Source organism: Natator depressus, chromosome 2 (assembly GCF_965152275.1).
Source record: "Natator depressus isolate rNatDep1 chromosome 2, rNatDep2.hap1, whole genome shotgun sequence".
In the NCBI taxonomy this organism is placed as follows: domain Eukaryota; kingdom Metazoa; phylum Chordata; order Testudines; family Cheloniidae; genus Natator; species Natator depressus.
The window spans coordinates 6,499,343-6,520,774 of NC_134235.1; the positions used below are offsets into that span (position 1 = coordinate 6,499,343).

Below are 21,432 nucleotides of genomic sequence, written 5' to 3' on the forward strand. Positions count from 1 at the left end.
AGCTGGGTGATGTTTTTTCAGTTGTTTCGTTTGGTTGCTGTGGGCCCTCGGCACATTTTGGCTCTCATTAGAGGCGTTAATGAAGAGCAAGACTCTTCTTAAAGTGCTTATAAACTGAACCCCACCAGCATGTACTAGAGACCCCAGGGGAAATCTTGCAGGATTTCCAGCCCAAAGAGTTTGGGATAAACTTTTCAAGAAGCGTCCAAACCTTTGGACGCTCAACCTAAATGAGATTCTGGATCTGGGGTCTGATTCAAAGGCCACTACAGTCAATGGGAGCCTTTCCATTAACTTCGACAGGCTTCAGCTCAGGCTCTTTGAGAAATTCACCCATCATTATACACTGCAGTTTAACAGCTGTTTCTTTCATAATTTAGATCTCTCCAGCACCTAGCCCCTATCTCTAGTCACCTCTTACTCATCAAAAACACATAATGATACCCTCGTAAGTATCAAAATCAGCAATGCAATATCTCAGTGTCCCAACTAAACAAGTATCCAATTACCAGTAATCACATTGCAGTGAAAAGAAACCTAAAAAAACTAAAAAACAACCCATCCTATGATTCCAACCAACGTGACGTCTACATCAGTCACCAGCTAGAACTCCCCTCTTCCTGAAATGCCTGTCAGAAAAGATGGGCTTTGCCACATGCTCTAAGGTTAACAAATCAATCTCTGGCTGACCAACATGTGGGGAAGTGAATTCCAGAGTCTAAGGGCCTCATGAAGAATGCCCTGCTTCCAGCTCCTTATTATTATTACTCATTTGTTACTACCAAAGCGCCAAGGAGCCTCAACCAGGGACCAGGACCTCATTGTGCTAGGCACTGTACAAAAACACAGAACAAGAACAGCAACAAAAAAAATGATCTCTGACCCAAAGAGCTTACAATCTAAGGCTACGTCTACACTTATAGCAGTGTGCAGAATACAGGTGCCATACATGTAGCTATGCGCCGCAGTGAAAGGCAGCCTGCATCCTCACTTCTCACTGTGGTGTGTATCTACATGCACAGAGAAAGGCTCTGGCCCAGCACCCTTCCCCACTGCTGGAGCCTTCCACTACAGTGGGGAAAGGCTCTAGTAGTGGCCAGACAGTGGGATGCAACTGCTAAAACTAGCAGTGTAGAAGTCGCACTGCTTGGGTATCTAGAAAGCCATGTATGTTATAAACCCTGGGGGTTTAGGCGAGGAAGGAATTCTGCGCTACTTTATTCACCTAAGCCAGTGGTTCCCAACCTTTAACAGCCCGTGAACCCATTTCACAAAAATATCAAATCTTGCGATCCCCCTCCTAAAAATGAATATTTCCAGGGATTTTCTCCCTTACCTGAGCATAAATTATAGAAGCAGTGATCTTGGAAATAATTTGGTTTTTTTATGACATGCTTATTACACACTATTTATCATTACAGTATTAATTTTATGACATTATGAAAATGGCAACACTCTTCCAAGATTTCACTTCTGTAGCTCAGATCACTTCAATTAAGCCTCCTACATGTTTCATCAAGGAGTACCAGACGTGAAACCTCATGAAGGTATTTAAGAAGTCAACTCAAATAAAGAGTTCCTCCCACAAGCATTCGGGTCTTGAGCAGTCCAGGCAAACAATGCACAATTACAACAAAGCTTAAATTTGTTCTGCCAGAAAATCATGGTCACGGGGCTTGAGGGTTGGGGTCCCTAGGGACGGCTCTGTCCACCATTACAGAATTTTTTTCTGAGAACCCCCGATACATTTCACGAACCCCCAAGACTTCACAAACCCCAAGTTGGGAAGCACTGGCCTAAGCCATGCCCAGCGTCTACACCACTATTTATATCTGTGCTAGCTGGTCATGCAGTGTCTGCACTCTACCCACAGCTGTAAGTGTAAATGTACCCTGAGTAGGCAAGTTTAAGGCAAGAGACCACAGAAGGACAGAGATGGGGCAGTATGACCAATGAGATCATATAGGTCAGCATGATAGGCGGTGGTCTCTGCACACCAGCAGCCTCACTGTCCCTCACAGCAAAGGAGAGTTGTGAGGAGGACAATGAGGTGGCTTTGCAGATGTCCACAGGGAGCTCCTCCCAAGTGTGAGGGGCAGCATGGGATACAGCATGAAGGGGCTTGTTTGAAAACATAAGTGGGAGATGGCCTGGAAAGTGAAACCAAGCTCCAGCTCTTTTCAGTGTCGTCCAGGAATCTCCTAATTCTAGTACCACCATCACCCACAACTGTGGCAGTATGGTATCCACCCAGAGCTTGGCCATTTCTAGTTAGAAATGACTTGAGTGATGTGGCTTCCACTGCTCCTCCCTGGGAGACCAGGCTGCAGTCTGACAGATCTCACCATCTGGAAATATTTACTGGCCTGAATTCAACCTGGCTTTTGCTCAGTTTCATCCCATTACTTCTGCTGCCGATCCAAAGCCCACTGAAATGAGAATGAATCTTCCCATTAACTTCAGCGGGGATTTAGCTCAGACCATTGCACTCCCTGGGGCCATCCTGGAGAATTCCACTCCCTCCCTGGGTGTTTACACCCTTCAGCACCGAAGCTTTGTGCACCACGCTCTACAAAAACAAATCTGGGAAGGGCACTTCTTTTGATAACAATATGAAGCCTTCCCTCCAGAGAGGAAGGGTGGTCCAGTGGTTAGGCCATTGCCTTGTGCCTCGTGAAAGCAGTGTCCAATTTACTGGTCTGCCACAGACCTTCTGCGTGTCCTTGGGCAAGTAACTTGGTCTCGCTGTACCTCACTTCCTCATCTGTCAAACAGGGACAATAGCCCTGCCCTGAAACGCTGTGAGGATAAGCACATTAAAGAGTGTGAGGAGCTCATGTACTATTGTAACAGGCACCATATTATTACCTTAGATAAATGTCTTCCTGGCCTGCTCTCTTACTACCCCCTGCAACATTCTCTGTCACAGCGGCACCCCCTGGCTGCTGCGCAAACAGAGTAATTGGTGGCCAGGGATTCGCAGAAAGTGCAACATGATATTTAACCAGTCTCATTGAAGTGAATCTTCATGTGGCCAGGAGAAAAGAGAAGCCTAGGATGCTGTACTAAAAACAATCCTCCCCCTCGCCCCCCCCCTCCCCCAATATGCCTCAGAGCTGGCAGTGAACTAATCCAATGTTTGTATTTTACATTAAGTGATGGAGAGCGTTTGATTATGATCCTGGATTCCTGAGTGAGAGAACCAGACTGAAGGTAATTCACACATGTTCAGGCCTTTGTAAACCGGGACATTCCCTCAAGGTGAACTCATACTTGACTTACTGGCTCTTGTGGGGAAGTGACAGCTTGGCAGGTTGGCCTGCATCCTTGCATGGCTTAGAAGGAATTAGGTCTAAGAGCTGAATCTGCGTCCTGATTTCCATCAGCCAGTCCCAGTTTTGACATGTCTCTCCCATGTCCATAAAACTTGGGCTTGCAGTACGACAAAGTTGAACAGTTCAGGTGAGGATAGGAGCCTCAAACCAAAGAAACCCCTTCCTAGGGGTACGTCTACACAGAAGCTGAATGCATGATTTCTAGCTCGGGTGGATGTACACGTGCACCTGCACTAGCTTTGATCTAACTAGCGTGCCACAAATAGGTACATACTCAGGTGACCTGAGCTGCCACACCTACCATCGCAGCTACACTGATATTTTTCAGTCAAAACCAGCACACATTTGTCTACCAGAGCTGGAAATTACACCTCCCAGCTGTATCCCTAAAGTCCTCCCTTGCCAAAACAAAACTCTGTCAAAACTCCACTCCAACACTACCAAATCTCTGTGTACAAAAGACAAAACTTTACCCCTGAAATTGACAAATCCCCCATCCACATGAAACAATGCTTCTAATTTCACCTCCTAAAACCTTTGGCCACCAGTCCACATTCTCATACCATGTCTCCCCCTGTGGAATGAGTTCCATAAACCGAGGGGTCTCTTGTAGCACTAGATGAATGATTTCATTTCTTTCATCCAAAGGCTCCCAAAGCACTTTACAGCTATTGTACCCAACCACAGCACCACAGAAAAGCAGCCACCACTAGGGTGGAAGGGAATAGGATGAGGAGAAATTTTGGCCAAGGACACTGTGGGGAACATCTACTACTACAAAAAGTGCCAGGGGTTGGCATGTTTCCACACCGTGCCAACAGGACCCTTCCCCCCATTTGAAAAAAACAAAAACAAAACACATTTTATTAAAGCAAAGTTAAAATAGAAGGTTAACTTACTATGTCGTACATTGCTTATTACTTATTCAGGATCAGGTTAATAATCAAAGAACCTGGCTAAAAATTCTGGCTTGATGACAGCGGGAGCCCTCCTTCTCTGAGTATGCTAAAAAGGGTAAGCAAATTTCTAAATACCTCTCCTCTTTCTGGTGTTTCTCTTATGTACGTTCTTGGTGTCAAAGTTTTTCCATCACTAGGACAGTCCTTATTTTCCTATACCACAATTCCATAGGAGAAGTCACACTTTTCCAATAACGTGCAATACAAAGTCTTGCTGATAACAATAAAAAAGAAAGTGAAGTGGGTTTTTTACACACGAAAGCTTATGCTCAAATAAATCTGTTAGTCTTTAAGGTGCCACCGGACTCCTCGTTGTTTCTGTGGATACAGACTAACAAAGCTACCCCTCTGATAATAAAAAAGAAAGTAATTTGTCGTTCTGTTTAAATCAGAAATATTTACTGAAGCATTATATAAGCAGGCAAAGGCTTTTTAGGATGTTGACATTTTGTAGTAAGATGAAACCTTTTAATAATTTACTCCCCAAACTGTCTACTTCCTGGACACGCCACAGATGCAAGTATGTTCCCCTTTCCCTGCAACCACTCCAATGAAGTGCCTCCTACTAGCAAAAATATGATGGATTTTAACTGGAGTCAAATGCCATCTAGATAGTAATTAATTAAAAAATTATTTATTAGCTATACAAATTGAAGATGTAGATCTCCCACATAAAGATCCACTCATCCAGATGAATTTCTTCATCCAAATCTCTCTTCTATCTTTTCATCTGGGTTGTTTTCTTATCAACATCTTTTTCAATCAAAATTGTATGTATCTTTGAAATTAAGCCTTTTTATTCCAGCTTGCTCCTGGGTCAACCCCTCAAACGTGGTTAAAGGTCTAGACAGAGCCGTCTTGTATCCTGATTTCACAATACAATGTTTGATACTTAAATATTGAAAATACGGGATCTTTACATTATTTACATTACTACATAGTTCTTGGTATGATTTCAAATCAGGACCCAAGAACAGCTGTCCAAGTTGAGTAATCTCAGTTCTTGCCCACAAGGAATAGTCACTTTGATATTTCCTTGGGATACAGTCCTGATTATTAATGTTAGTCGCTAAAGGAGAGGGCCTTGGTGACAGGGATGTAAAAAAATTGGTTAAAGCTGTGAAGGTGGTCTGGATGAATGGGTGATCTTTTGTTTTATTTTTTGTGACCTAAATTTCTTTCTAACCCACGCATTACTATAAATAGCTATACTTAGGCTCGTCTTGTTTGAGGTTTACCCAGTGTTTGCATGGTCTTTTGTTAACCCATTTGATCAGTGACCTGGAAAAACAAACATAAATCATCACTCATAAAGTTTGCAGATGATGCAAACATTGAGGGAGTGGTAAAAATGAAGAGGACAGGTCACTGATTCAGAGTGATTTAGATTGCTTGTAAACTGATGCAAGCAAATAATATGCATTTTAATACAGCTAACTGTAAATATATACATCTTGGGACAAAGAAGGTATGCTATAAACGGGAGACTCTATTCTAGGAAGGAGTGACTCTGAAAAAGACTTGGGGGTCATGGTAAATAAAACATGAACTTCCAGTGTGACACTGTGACCAAAAGGGCTAATGTGATCCCGGTATGCATAAACAGGGGACTTTTGAGTAGGAGTGAAGAGGTTATTTTAATAGGCAGCTGGTTTAAAACAAACAAAAGGAATTATTTCTTCACACAATGCACAGTCAACCTGTGGAACTCTTTGCCAGAGGATGTCGTGAAGGCCAAGACTATAACAGGGTTCAAAAAAGCACTAGGTAAGTTCATGGAGGATAGGTCCATAAATGGCTATTAGCCAGGATGGGCAGGGATGCAAAACCATACTCAGAAGCGTCCTTAGCCTCTGTTTGTAGAAGCTGGGAATGGATGACAGAGGATGGATCACTTGATGATTACCTGTTTTGTTCATTCTCTCTGAAGCACCTGGCATTGGCCACTGTCAGAAGACAGGATACTGGGCTAGATGGACCATTGATCTGACCCAGTATGGCCGTTCTTATGTTCTCTGTATTTGGCACTGATACAACCATTGCTGGAATACTATGTCCAGTTCTGGTGCCCACAACTCAAGAAAGATGTTGATAAATTGGAGAGGGTTCAGAGAAGAGCCATGAGAATGATTAAAGGATTAGAAAACCCACCTTATAGTGATAGACTCAGAGAGCTCAATCTATTTATCTTAACAAAGAGAAGGTTAAGAGGTGACTGAATTACCATCCATAAATACCTACATGGGGAGCAGATATTTGATAATGAGCTCTTCACTCTAGCAGAGAGAGGTCTAGCATGGTCCAATGGCTGGAAGTTGAAGCTAGACAATTTCAGACTGGAAATAAGGTGTAACATTTTAACTGTAAGAATAATTAACCATTGCAACAACTTACCAAGGGTGATGGTAGATTCTCCATCACCGACAATTTTAAGATCAAGATTGGCTGTTTTTCTAAAAGACCTGCTCTAGTTCTATGGCCTGTGTTATGCAGCAGGTCAGACCAGATGATTACAATGGTCCCTTCTGGCCTTGGGATCTATGAATCTATCACATATTTTAATTCTGATGTGTAATAATAATAAGCCGAATCAGGGAAAGCTATTCCACTTCAAAACAAATTAAGATAAATCTGAAATTTTAGCAATTAATATTCCCAAAAGGGTCAAAATATATACAATTTAAATGAGTAACGGAATATGTCAAATATTAAGGAATAAATATTATGGAGAAATATAAAGGCAAATTTACCTTCCATTGTGGAATAAAATCATAAAAGAGGAATAGAACAAATATGAAATTTCTTGGCTAGGTAGGGTAGCCTTGGTCAGGACCTCATCTGCGAGGACTGAGCTGAAAGACCCTACCTGAGAAAATAGCATACAACTCATTCCCTAACCCTGAAGAGATTTAACCCGGTGCTCTTAGGGTTGAAGAATGTTTGCACAATTTGGGAAGGTGGTTCAGAATGAAGGGTCTGATCCTGGAAGTCCCACTGACTTCAATGGTAGCAGTAAGGCCCAGATCCTGAAAGAAATTATGCACCTAACTCCCAGAGAAATCTATGAATACTTTCGAGGATCTGGGCCCAAGTGACATCCCTAGGAACGGAAAGTCTCACAGGGTCAGTCCCAGTCAGCTCAGGATTCTGTTTTGTTTCTCTGTTTACGAGGTTGGGGTTTTTTTCCTTTCCCTTTTTCTCTTTAGCAAGAGACAGCCTTTGTTTTATTCCCTCTGACTAATTAAAGCCCCCGACAGACAGCGATCAACTGCTGTAGGATCTCAGCCTCGCCAGCAAAATTTCCTCGGAGGAGGGGAAAAAAAGAGTTGGATTATTAAAAAAAAAGAAGAAGAAGAAGAAGGCACTCTATCATGATAAATCAAAGAGACAGGCCGGCCCGCACCTGGGGAGATGCTCATCTGGACACTTATCAGGCAAACACTACAACTGGGAAGGAAAGGAGCCACTTCCAGATGTGCAGTCCAGGGACACTGGGTCTCCATCACGTTGAGAGCCACCAGGGTCTGGAGGAGATTGTCTAAAACTGCAGACATTCTGTCCTGTCCCATCCGCACCCACCCTGCTGGGTGCCATGTGGAAGCCCTCTTTGGCGCACTGAAATCCAGAAGGGACAATGCCATAGGACCATAGGAGAGGAGACACTCTTGCCATAGCGAAAGGGTACAATAGGTCAGTCTCAACTCCAATTCCCTCAATTCTGTCACAGAGCAAGGACAAGGAATGGAAGGATTTGCAATCCGCGACATCAACTAGGGTGGAATAATGAATGCTCCTGCCTGGGGCTGTTTGCTCTCCCTGCTACCTAATCTCTCTGCCTGGCAGGGAAGATGGATGCTCTTCCTTTTTTCTTAGACATCTTTTTTCCTTCTTTGCTTTCTGCCTCTCCTGATTACCATCCCGTTTTCTCTTTACCTTCTTCCTCTCCCTAGCCACTTCTCTCCGTTTTCTTTCTTTCCTCCCCATTTTGGCCCCTTTTGCCTTCTATTTCACAGCCCTCTTTCCAGATCCTGTTTTTTTTCTTTCTTACCCTAGTCCTCCTCTCTTATTTTCCTCTCTTCAGCCCTCCTCTCCGTTCACTTTCTCTCTCCACATTTCCTTCCTTCCTTCTCTTTTTTGCCAGTAACACTGTGAAATGTGACTCTGTTAAGGCAGCAGCATTATCCTTGCTCCATTTCTCTGCTCGTGCCCCTGCATCAAGATAGCTCCATTTAGAACTAAGTCAAAGGATGATATTTCTCAATGCTGCACATGTTCTTCTTTCTGCCTCTCACATCCTCAGTGGTGATCAGGGCTGAGCAAACTGTTTATTTGACATAATCACCCTAACAATGTAACTCAGGCATTTTGACTGTTTCTTTTGTTCCCAAATTGTTTGCAAATACACTTTTGATTTTTAAAAAAATATGTTTGGAATTCAAAATGGTCTCATGGATATTTTATGGGTCTGATCCAATGCTCATTTGAAATCAATAAGAATCTTTCCATTAACCTGAATGGGCTTCTGATCAAACCTCAGGCGAATATATGTCACCCCAGGGATTGTTCATCAACCATTTGCTACTATGCCTTCAACTGGTCAGCATTCATGGCTTGCAAGTGGTCGCCTAAGTCACATGGTATTGTTTCTGTTCCCTGGTTGAACAACTGAAACTTTACAAAGAGGAGGAGGGACACCAAAGAGTTTCTAAGATGGCCACAAAAATGTTTCCAGGGCACACCTTTGCACAAACATATATTTGCACCAGTACTCAGAAGAGTGAACATTTGCATGAACGAAACAACCAACCAACCAACCAGACAAAATGCGCAGAAATGTTTGCAGAAAATGATCAAAATGAGTTGAATGCCAATGAACTGAATGTGCTGCTTCCATCTGGCTGACTATCCTCAAATAGATTTTGGCAGCATTCACTCAGGTCTACCAGTATAAAGATCCTGAGTCTAATTCTCATTTACGCTAAGGCCTCTTCATGCCATTCTGACAGTGTAAAGATGACTTTAAAAGGCGTGCAAATATAATTTCCTCTCATTTTAAGCCTCCTTTTATTAATTATTATTATTTTGTGCATTGCAGTAGTTCCCAGCAGTCCCAGCCATGGACCAAGACCATACCGCGCTAGGTGCTGTACAAACACAGAACAGCTAGTCCCAATGAACTTACGGCCCAAATTATGCTGCTGGAGCGATTTACACTCACTTTAAGGCCCCTTTGCACTTCCAGAGCAGGGCACAGGCGCCCTGTGACAGCACCTTAGCCAGCAATTCTGCTGCAGCTCCAAGGACTCTGCAGAGCTAATGGGAAATGAACACTGAGGCTTGCCAGCAGAGAGAGCAGATGGGCCTCACACGCACCCAGGGAGCAGAGCGGTTGGATAAGCAGGCGCTGTTCTTACCCAGTCACTTTTCTGAGCATCCCTCAGTGTTCAATGTAATTCGCACTGATGCCTAGTCGTCCCGTCACAATTCGTTGGGCCAGTAGCTAGGGACAGTGGTGACACTCCAGGCACAGATGGTGCTTCCCATGGGAAGGCTCGGCTTTCACCTCTTGGAAGAGTAACTCCTGGCATGTACTAATATCGTGGACCTGCTGCTGCCAAACATACACTTCAGCCTGCTCTGCTGCAAAGAGAAAGCCCAGGCACACGCTGACACGCACGCTTGATCATGCGGGGTGGGGGGGTGGGGGGGGAGCAGGACCTGGGTAAGGGGTGGGTCCCATGTCACTGAAGTCAGCAGGAGTTTTGCCACTGACTTCAGTGAGAGCAGGCAGAGGCTACAATCAAAGCGAAGGGAGCGTGTCAGGTTAGACTCTTAAGGGCCAGCATTGCCGGGGAGCCATAGGCTGCCAGGGGGCTGAACTCTGCAGTTTTCTAAGCAGCACCCCCTCACAGGGAAGCATTTGGGCATAGGGACCCCAAACTGCCCCTGTTATACAATGCCCGTATAGACAGTTTCTTCTCTTTAGCTCTTTCTCCCCCACTTTCCCCCACTCCCCCTTATGTTGCTCCAGCCAAATAATTGTAAGAGGGGAAAGGACCAGGGGCTTCCAAGAGGCATAAATAAAGTGTGTAATGCTCATTCAGGGGAGAGCAATGAGCAGGCAGGACCCCGGGGAGGGACTGTCATTCAGTGTGGTCTCTCTATGTTACAGTGCCTCCCGTATCAATTCCTGGGCTTAATTAGCATCACTTTGTTCAGGGCGGGGCCCAAACCTACACTCGACTCCAAAGCTTCTGGCCATAATAGCACTTCCCGTTCTTTGTGATGTGCTTTGGGATCTCCGCATGAGAAGCGGTAAGTTAAGTTTTTCATTTCTTCCCCACCTCTCTCTCTTTCTCGCCTCCCCGCATCAGACCAGGGCCTTCCTCAGCTCTGCTTGTATCCCTTCAGCAAGACAGATTCAAAGAACCATTACATCCTTTTGTTTCCTTCATGTGGTAACAAGCATCTTATTTAAAAACTGATAGAGAGCTTATTGGAAACGTATTCTTGGAATTTAGGGCCCCTTTTATACAATTTGGCCAGTCTAACAGGCAATTCCACATAATTATAGCAAGTAAAAATCACCCAGAGAGACATCTTAATGCGCTACTATTTATTAACAATTGCTAATTCTTCACTCTGTATAGAGCTCGCTCCCCAGATACCACATGGCAATTTGTGTTTAGTAAACAGCTCTGACAGTGCTCTCAATGCTGACAAGTGATCACACCGTGGATTATTAATAAACAGCGTCAAGAAAGCTTCTTTCAGTCTAGTAGAGAACCACAGAAATTAAAGGAAAGAAAAGACTGATTCACTCACCTAGTCTCTCTCCCTAGCAAAGGCGAGACGTTGTCGTTCGGTATATTCTCCAGAGCTTTGTTGACTTCACTCACAAATTACCAAAGGGATGAGGCTTCCGCTACTTCCCTTTGAAGATAATTCTACATTCTTAAGGCCTGAACTTGCTCCTAACAGCCCCCAACTTGAAAAGGAGCAGGATTGGACCTACATAGGCCTGTTTTCTCGCTACCTAGCTAAACGGCCTGGAGGTTCCAGTAAGTGATTGTTGGTGAGAAATCCTGAGGCCTATCCCCGGCTGCTCTTCCACTGACCTGCTTGGCTAAGTCATTTAAGGCAGCCTTTTCAATGGCCGCTTTTGAATGGCCCAACTTCAGGCAGTCAAATCTGAAAAGGTTGGACTTCACCCATGAGCCGCACTGAGTGTGAAACCAACACCCGCGGATGCCTGCTTCCGCCTTCCCGCTGAGGCCGCGACTGCTTGTGTTTCAAGAAGTGACAGAAGTGGCAACTCTGGCTCGCATATAACCGGCTGCCGAGTCCCTGCCCCCAGAACGGCTGCTCTGATATCACACTGCCACTTGCCGCACCATGCATGAGAGCAGCACGAGGGAAGGCCTACTTCTGCTGTTGGAAAAATCACAGGACTGGGGCAATCTCGCAATTTCCGAGCAGTCCATGAAACCGCGATTTTTCACAGGGCCCTACTTAGAACAAAGAGCTATTATTATGTGCTCCACCCTTGCACAACATTAAAGTGTGGATGGCGCTCAGGTGGCCTGGAGGAGGAGTGAGGGGCCCAGCTATCTTTTGAATCTTGGCTCCTTGCCTGAGACAGGAGAGTAGCTCCCTGCCAGCCCTTCCCTTCCAACATAGTGTAAATTACCAAGGGGAAGGAGGGCCTCAGCTATTCCCTCAGAGGAAAGCTGGTAATGATGAGGACAATCCATCAGTACAGTCTCCAGTCCCTTCCATGACTGCTGTGTCCATGCAGTGACTTAGGGAAACCCTGTGTGGTGATGGTAGGAAGCATCTGTTCTGAGAGAGGAGGAGCGGGTTACAGGGTCTACCTAAGACCAGCAGCCTCATTAAAGGATCCCATTTCTATTCATTACAGCCCAGCCACGTCTCCTCTCTGCACTGTCCAACTGATGATCAAGAAACACAAATCCTGCCGATCCTGTGCTTATATTAGCCCCCACAGACCTGATGTTGCACCCTCAACTCCCATCAACTTTGCGGCAGGAGCACCCAGCACCTGGCAGGATTGGGCCCTGCTGGAAACAGTCATGCAACCGCCATCCAACTACAAAATGAGGCCACGGCAGACTGGGAAAGGGAAAGGAAATCCAGATTGTGTTTATCCTGATCTGAGCGGCGTCCTGGGTGGACGCCAGCCGACAGCACTCCACCAAATAATTCCAAAATAACATGCTGTTTGTTTTTCTCTTTAAATGTCGTGTTGGTGAAAGACACCAGATTGACAGCCCTCGGGAGGGGAGGCCTCTCCCCACAGAATGGGCAGTGCAAGCTTCCCCCAACTCACCCCACTGGGAGTTACCCCTGACCTCGCCGAGGGACCAGCCTGCAGGGAGCTCAGCATCCATGACTCACTCAAGCCTTGGCTTCTCTAGGAGGATGCCAGCCAGGGGCCAACATGGCAGTAGTTTTAGGACATTGAACCATTTCTGTTGACATCACCTACTTCCAGACCTTAGGCCTGCTCAGTGAGTAGATGAGCAAGGTGGGGAAGGTTCCTTGTGCCTTAGGAGAGGACAATTCTGAGTTCATACAAAGCACCAACCCTGTTCCCTTTATTCACTTGTACAAAGGTGGCACAAGCCACACTGGAAATGACACTCAACCTAACCCAGCAGGACTTTCACCGTCAAGACCTCCATGGCCCCATCGGTGGCCCTTCAACAAAGGGAGCTAATTAGTGCCAGTGACTATGATGATTCTTCTCTACTAGGAATCAGGCAGAGACCATGAGTTCAGTGAAGAGCTGTGGCTGGTAATGGCTTTTGGTGATTTCTGACCTGAACTGGATTTGAACCAGTGACACTTAGAACAACTCTGTATCCCATCACCAGTCCTGTGAGACATCACCTCCCCCATTGGCTGATACTTGCCCTGCAACTGTCAGCCACAGAACAGATCTGATCTGCTGAGCATCACAGGTGACATCTTCATCTAGTAGCCCTCTGAGGTGCCCATATGATCAAACCCATCTTCGTCCTCTCAGTCAGTACGATACACAGAAATGTGCCAGCACGGCACATTAGCAGGGAGTCACGTTGCTCAACCACTCCCTTTCCCCAGGGAACATTTACCTTCACATACCACTCAAAGCACAAGGCCCTAGTCTGGATTCTCATCTCACTAACGCAGGGGTAACCACCACCACCACCACAGTTAATGGTGTAAAGGAAGTGTACGTCAGATCAGGATCAGCCTCAATGGTTTATAGATTCATCGATTCCAAGGTCACAAGGGACCGCTGTGATCATCTAACCTGACCTCCTGTGTAACGCAGGGCATGAAACTTCCCTGCAACAACTGCTGTTTGAACTGCAGCAGCTATTTTAGGAAAAAAACATCCAAACCTGATTTAGAAATTGCTAGGGATGGAGAATCCACCAGGAATCTTGCTCAGTTGTTTCAATGGTAATAACCTCTCTGTAAAAAAATTTCACTTTATTTCCCGTCTGAGGTAATCTATCTTCAGCTTCCAGTCATTGAATCTTTAATATTTCTTCTCTTTTAGGCCTTCTCTTTACCGCCTGTTACACTAGCAGCGTTGACACTGCTAAAATGTTTAGCAGAGGGAGAGTAATCTCTAATGAATACTGTGCAGCCTCCTTTTGCTTTTTATTAACTTACTCATCGTTTGCCAGATTGTTCCTGGTTCACAGGCTGGCCGCATGTAACTAACCGTGAGTATTCAACACACATTTAAAATGTTAACCCTGTTGGTTACTTTTGATTGGGCAGGTAACACACATGATATCATTTCTGCTCGCTGACTGGATAAGCATAACTCCTAGCATCAGTTTGCGGGCTAAAATATGCAAGTTTGAAATCTGCTTTCCATTTGCTTTCTATTCATATTCCCCAATTTGGCTAAAAATTTGCCATTTCTGCCAATAACCTCATCCACCAGGCTATTCACGGAAAGCAAAAGTATTAAAGGGCACAAGCACGGCTGAAGCTAATTCATTTTGTTTTAAGTGAGCAGATATTTGCCGGGCGGGGAATGATTTATTCTCCTGGCCCAAATACTTCTCATTCAGGGCCAACACATACCATTATGGAGGGGGAAAGAGGACTCAGGAAAGAGGACTCAAAAAGCTTAGTTGGGTGCCCTGACATAAGCTCTTCCTGGAACTCAGATAGCACAGAGATGGGTGCTGTATTAGGTAGATAGGTAGATAGATAGATAGATAGATAGATAGATGCTGTAAATGAATGGATGGATAGATAGGTAGGAAGGTTGTTTGGCTAGTTTCTGTGCCAGGGCCTCCTAGAACAAAGATCCCAGAGAAAAGCAAATTTCAATCCCACGGGGCCTACGCCTCCTTCACTGCTCTGTGTAACCCACTGGTAACATGGCTATCTTAAGAGCCAGGGGGCTGGTGGCCATGCCTGTGCCATATCCGCTTCCTTCCCAGGCAGCCGTAGGTGTGGAGCGGTGGTAACGTTCCTCTGGCAGTACTAACGTCCACGGCCAGCTAATGGCTACTTCCCAGCACCAATCTCCCCCACGCTCGAGGTACAACCCCCGAGCCTACAGGGTACCAACTCCCCAGTGATCATGTGGAGGGGCTTCAGAAGGCTCCCAGGGAGGGCTGGAGCACCTCAGAGCGACGCTGCTCACCCCTCCTGCAGTGTTCCATACATTTCTGCCCGCCGCCCAGGAACAGAGCCACACCTTCTACCCATCTCTGATGGCTGCTTTCCAGGTGGGAACTAATGGGCAAGGTGGGGGAAGGGGGTGTCCTGGTCAGAATCCCCCTCCCCCCCAGTAGACAAGGCTCCCATGTGGTGAGCTATGACTGGTCACATGGCAGCTCCCCCATTTGCTAGCCAAGCATCCCTTCCTGGTGATAAGCCCCCTCCCGCCCCCATTCAAACTGGAATGGAGTGTGATCCCTCCCGAACACCTGGAGATACAGCAACCCACCTTAATTACACCAGAAACACTGCATGAAACAGGTGGTAGACAACCGGCCCATCCAACCCTGGGCGTGAGTGGACATCAGGCCGCTGGCTTCAATGGGGTCATCCCCGCTTACACCGGAGAGTGAATTTGGCTCAGTATTGCTCATGCTGAAGCGATGAATTCCATAAAGCTCCATACACTGGGTCAAATTCTTGCCCCATAGATCCCGTCAGATGAAGAGCGACGGGGTGACACAGCATCTGCCTGCAGAGGAGCCACTGACAGCACCGCGAGGGACTCACAGGGGATGGCTCAGCGGCAGGGCAGGGGAGATGCTGTGCTGTAGTTCACACTCCCTCCCACCCCCCAAGTCTCACATTGTGAGTGGAGGATTTAAGTGAACCCAAAATGCCAGGTTTTGAGTCAAAGCCAGAAACAACTATCAAGCCACCCACCAGACTACAAACAATAACCCCTAGCTTGTATAGTGCTTTTCTTCATAGATCTCAAAGTAAACTGAGGCGCAGAGAGGGGAAATGACTTGCCCCAGGTCAGGAGCAGAGCAAGGAAAAGAACCAGATCTCTTGTATCCCTGTTTAATGCACTATCCACTAGGATACACTGCCCCCTCCCCCCCAGCAGTTATGGAGCTGGGATAACTGTTTATTACACTTCATTACCCTTTCACTGCTACATTGTGCTTCCTTTGTCTGCTTGTACCCACCTGTTGTTTCTCATCATACACTTAGACTGTAAGCACTCTGTGTCAGGGACTGTTCTTTAGTTAAAGGCATGTATAGCACCATTCACAACGGGGTGCCAAACCCTGATTACTGCCTCTGGGCACAACAACAACATCCATCCCTGGCACCTGGAATTCAGTCTAGGTTCTCTCCAAACTCAGCTCATGCTTATCCGACTTTCTCCCCAAACTCAACCCAGCTTCTCTGCAAATTCAAGCCAGACTCGTGTCAAACTCAGCTCAGGGTCATCCCAGATTCACCCTCAATTGGACCCAAATTCAACCCAGTGTCACAGAACAACTCACAAAACTTCCAAAAGTCTGCCAAGACCCAAGTCTGTAATTAATCCCACATCTCCGGTTTGTGCAGCTCCAGTCCTTTGGCTCTCAGAGACCCAGACCTTCAGCTGCTGTGTATCTATTGGCATAGCTCCATCAGAAGCCACTGTAACTTATTCCTCTCTGCAGTGCTTTAGGGATAGCAGCGGCCTATAAAGCTCTGTTGAAACCCAGTTTCAATCCAGTTTCTATTTCAAAAGTATCTAAGAGAAAGTTGGCCATTAAAAAAGATAAATACATTTCAGATTGCCTGCTTCCAGGTAAATAAAAGAACTGCTGAAACAATAGGCAAGCACATTCCACAAAGGCTGAGACCACAAAATAACCCTATGCTCCTTCCAGCCAGGTCCTCAAAGTACTGAGAGGACTGAGCAGAAGGGCTAATCATGCCGGTGACCTTCATCTAAACATCTACAAAATTAACATGTAATAGAGAAATAAGCCTAAGAAGCTTCCCCTTACCACTTAGCTTGGATCTGGAGATCCAATACAGAAAGACCCCATAGTATTAGAATTCAGTCCCCTATTAATGGGATGGAAGGGAAATACAATGTTGATCCATTAAGGTGCCCCCTCGTTGCTGCTACCCAGATTCTCGGGACAGGAGCTACCATTAAGCTATGTTCCACCACTTCTACAATTGGGGAGGAGGGGGACCCAGGTTCCACCCCTACCACATGCTGGCTAGTATGGCCATGCCAGAGTGCTAGGAACAGACTTGGTGCAGGATACATGCCCCACCAAGCAAGAGGAAACCACAGACAGATTGTAACTCAGAAACCCAGCCTGCAACAGTGCATGACTGCCCCTTACTCAGGGGAAAGGCGGGCTGGATTGGACACTGCGGCTGCTGCTGTTGTGGAGCAGGGATGGGCAAACCAGCCTTGATAAGAAACTGCAGAAACCTCATTTAAAACTCACACCAACACCAAGCTGAACCTCAACAAAAAACCCTTCTGAGACAAGAAAAGTTCAGCCAGCTGCCCCTTTCCTTGTCTTATTTTTGCCTCTCCATATCCAGGTTCTGGCTCCAGCAGCAGGGGCAATGCAATCCCAGAAACAGGATCTCTTACCAGAAAGTCCCAGGAAATCTCATGAGATTTCCAGCCCACAGACTTAATTACAGAAATCCTGAGCTGCTCAGAGCCCCCTCTCCTTAGAATCACAGGGTCAGACCCAGATTTGCAAATTCAGGAGGTTTGCATAAACTGCTGAATTTGTGGGGGCTAGTCTGAACTGAATTCGAATTCCAAAACTTTCTTGGTGCATCAGTAGCTAGTGCAGGGAGGCTGTCAGCTTAAAAGATGTAGCTTCCTCATGCTACAGGGGAAATAGCACTTAGCTCCTTATAAAAGACTGTCGTACTCAGAGTGCTTACCAACCACAAATGAATGCATATCATCCACATTTCACAGAGGGGGAAAATGAGGCAGAGAGCAGTCAAATAGGGTTACACAAAATGGGATTAGGCCCGCACAGTAAGGCAGGCCCGAGGATGAGCTGGGTTTTACAAGTTTCTGAAAGACAAGCATCTTCAGCTCCATAGCATCACCTAGCACCATCTCTGGGCTTTGCTTCAGTGACACCTGAGAGAACAGTCAATCCCCTGTTCCTTTAGGTTTCCCATGAAAGCACTAGAGCAGGGTCTCCCCTACATAGTGAGCATGTCTGAAAGAGCAGCCCGGTGTGGCATGGCCATGGACACAGACATAATGCTAACTCTGAGTGATGGGGAGAGCATGGTGGTTACTTTAGGCCTAAAGGTCCTTGCCCGAAGGGCCAGCAAAAATGAAACATACCGAGTTAATATAATGCAAACATAGACATGCCTTGGGTCTGATCTCCACCATTGTAATGAAATCCTGTAGCCTTTTATTTTAGTTAAATGAATTTTGTCATGTGGTATTACACCACCGTGGGTTCAGCTCTGGTGGCTACTGTTTTAAGCTTAACAGAGTCACCTTTGCTACAAGCTTCAGATTTAGAGTCTAGTGTGGATGGAGTTATACTGGCATAAAAGTGTTTATACCAGTGCCTCACAGCTTTCACTATAACACTCTGAAACCAGCAGAACTGCCTCCACCTTCAGGGGCTGCATCAGTTTTTCTACCAATTTAGTTAAATCAGAACAAGACGTGACCTTAGTCTCGCTTATAGTCACCTCCCTTTCACTCAGGCTCACTACTCCTTTCCCACTCCACCTTCAGAAGGAAATCTGCAGTGGGTCTTCATCACCAGCCCATGCCCCAGTATCGGTGGGGGCTGGGGGCTGCCACTCAGTGAGTCTCCATACTGGGCCCTGGTGCATCCCTGCTTCCTGCCCCCCAGCGGGGCTTGGGCATGGGTCATGGCAGGAGTAAAGTGTGACATCACTTTAGGCCCCGTTGCAAGGAAGGGTACATACACCAACCACCATCCTGGTCATCACTAAACTTTGAACCTGGGCCTTCCCAAGCTGGGATTTTGAGCCTCTACTGCTCGAGCTAAAAGACTAAGCTCCCTAGTGGGCAGCCGTAGCAGACTTGTATCCTCTGCAGATCAGGCACAGGGAGGAAGGTGGCGTAACACATACTGAACAGCGGGTTACACACACTCCACCGAGTGGCAGGTGATGGGCACCGGCTGGCGCACTAGCCCAGCCACCCCAGGGAAGTTGGGAACGACTCATATAAAACATTGGCCTAGCAGGATCGCCTTCACACAGCCAGTGTCTCACACCGACCAAGTCTACATGGCTGGAAGCAGGGCAGTCACTGCCCATGCAGCAAAGGGTGGGGAGCGAGGGTGGTACTAGTGCCAATGTCACCATTTCCGTCTGGCCATTTACAGGCCTTGCCAGGATATCTAATTACCCTCCCCTCCCAAGTTGGAGCTACAATCCCTTTAAATCACTGCTTTCTGGCACAATCAAAAGGGACATCAGGGACTACTATACCAGTCAGTCACCGCCCTGGTGAAGCCGTTTCAAGTGGGTTAGCAGCTGGACCTGCCTGGGCCTAAGCAAACACAGCCAACACTGTGTCTTTGAAGCCACTTCAGTGCAGATGTTGTTTCCATGGTAACTAGTGGACCAAATACATTAGTGTTTCTAATAATAAACCAAACCTTCAACTTGGAAAATGTGCTTCCCCCACCCCTTCTTCCTTTCCCCTCCCTTTTTCTAAATTAAACTGGCATTTACTGAGCGAGGTGTAATTAGTAAATAATTGGAAGGGCCTAGTAACTCCTAGTGCCCGAGCAGATGGAAGTGTCACATGAGGGACGGTGTTCATTTGTGAATCGATGTGCGCCTGGGATCTGCGCAGAAATGGCTGCAATGATATTTTTTTTATAAACCCAAACTAAAGACATTGGGATGACTCTAGGAACCCCCGGGAGCAACGCCCCAGCACCGACTTTGCATGCTCTCCGCATTCCCGGAGACCAGGCAGGACTCCGCTCCGGAGCTGGGATCGGCTCTACTTTTTCAAACACTCTCGTTGAGACCCAGTGTTTGCTTCCCTTTAAATAAAGAAGCAGAAACTTCACACACATACACACACACACACACATATCCAGCCCCAACCCCTACTCCCCACCCCCTTCAAACAACAACCGAGTCAGCAAAGCAGTACAAACCCTTTCAAGGTCTACCAATCAGGGATGATCGGCAACCAGAGATCGCACCAAGGTTGAAAGGGGAGAAGGAAGGGGTGGAGAACAGTGGGGCTGCAAAATATAACACGTGCAAAGATTAAGTGCGGGCACTGACAACAGTGCAGATGCCAGCCTGGGTGAGTCCCCTCCCTGGTTCCACCAACATTCATATTCAAATCCACAGTGCAGGAAGAGAGCAGGGCGGAGGGGGAGGAGGTCGGGGGGGAGGCCCCTGAAACCGACAATACAATCACTGCAGCAGCCACAGCAACCCAAATGTATTCCACCGTGCAGGCTCCAGCTCACGCTGCAGTTGAGGAAGGGGGAGTAGGGTGACCAGACAGCAAGTGTGAAAAATGAGGACAGTGGGTGGCTACATAAGACACTGCCCTGAATATCAGGACTGTCCCTATAAAATAGGGACATCTGGTCACCCTAAGGGGGAGGGAGGGAGGGTGGCAGCAGGGCAATTTGGGGAGACAAGGGTTGGGATCTGCTCCCTGTCCCCCAACGCCTTGCTGCCCCCGAACATCCTGATTTAAGGAATCGGTGGCACTTCAATGCAGCAGGCTTCCTCGGTTGGGTTTGTTTTTAGGTCACAGCCTGTCAATGGCACATCTGAGCCGCTTTGCCGTGTTCTTGTCTTTCTATATTGCAATGTCTACACGCACACGTTCAAAAGCTCGTCTCTCTCGCCAACAGAAGTTGGTCCAATAAAAGATATTACCTCCCCCACCTTGTCTCTCTCTACACACTCACCCACACACCCACACACACACCCCTCCAGCAGCATCCTGGTCCCTCCGCCTCCCAACACCCAGGCTGGTATTGGCGATTGATTGTCATTTAAATGTCACACGCTGGATTCTATGCCATTCTGGATTGGGATTCCCCCCCCCCTTTCTTTCTTGGCATTCTTTCGTTCTTTCTTCATTGTATGTTATTGGCAGGACTTACCATGTCTGAGCTGAGCTGGGCTAAGATGGCGAAGGTAGAGAGTCTCTCACAGAGGCATTTAGTTCGGAAGGAATCGACTGGGACTGTTCGGCAGCCGCGCCAGGACCAGGCACCAAGCTGGGAGGAGGAGGAGGAGGAGGATCTGTTAAGGGAGGGGGTGGCAAAGTGCAGAGAGGGAGAGAGAGAGACAGCAGAGAGGGAGAGAGAGAGAGGGAGAGACAGAGTGAGAGGAGGCAGCAAAAAGAAAAACCATCACCAACAAAATGCAAAAGATACAGCCAGAGCACTGACCCCCTCCTCCTCCCCACATGCTGGGAGCATCGCCACCCCCCACAAGCTGGACTCCCATCCAGGCACACAGCTGCCCTCTCCATCCCAGCACACAGGGCTCCCCGCCCCCAGAATTACCCCCACATCAGGACACAGCTCCCCTCCCCCAGCAACACCCCCACATCAGGACACAGCTCCCCTCCCACATCCCAGCACACAGCTCCCCTA

The 21,432-nt window shown here is 46.9% G+C and overlaps 1 protein-coding gene across 10 annotated transcripts in view; it reads right to left on the reverse strand.

The window, feature by feature from the left end:
- The window catches only part of ADGRB1 (adhesion G protein-coupled receptor B1), a 370,873-nt gene that overhangs the window by 82,197 nt on the left and 267,244 nt on the right, over nt 1-21,432 (reverse strand). For all 10 annotated transcript variants that reach the window (XM_074943756.1, XM_074943760.1, XM_074943759.1 and 7 more), the window contains one exon: nt 20,935-21,076. In XM_074943756.1, coding sequence (XP_074799857.1) covers nt 20,935-21,076 — 142 coding nt within the window. The remainder of the gene's footprint in view (nt 1-20,934; nt 21,077-21,432) is intronic.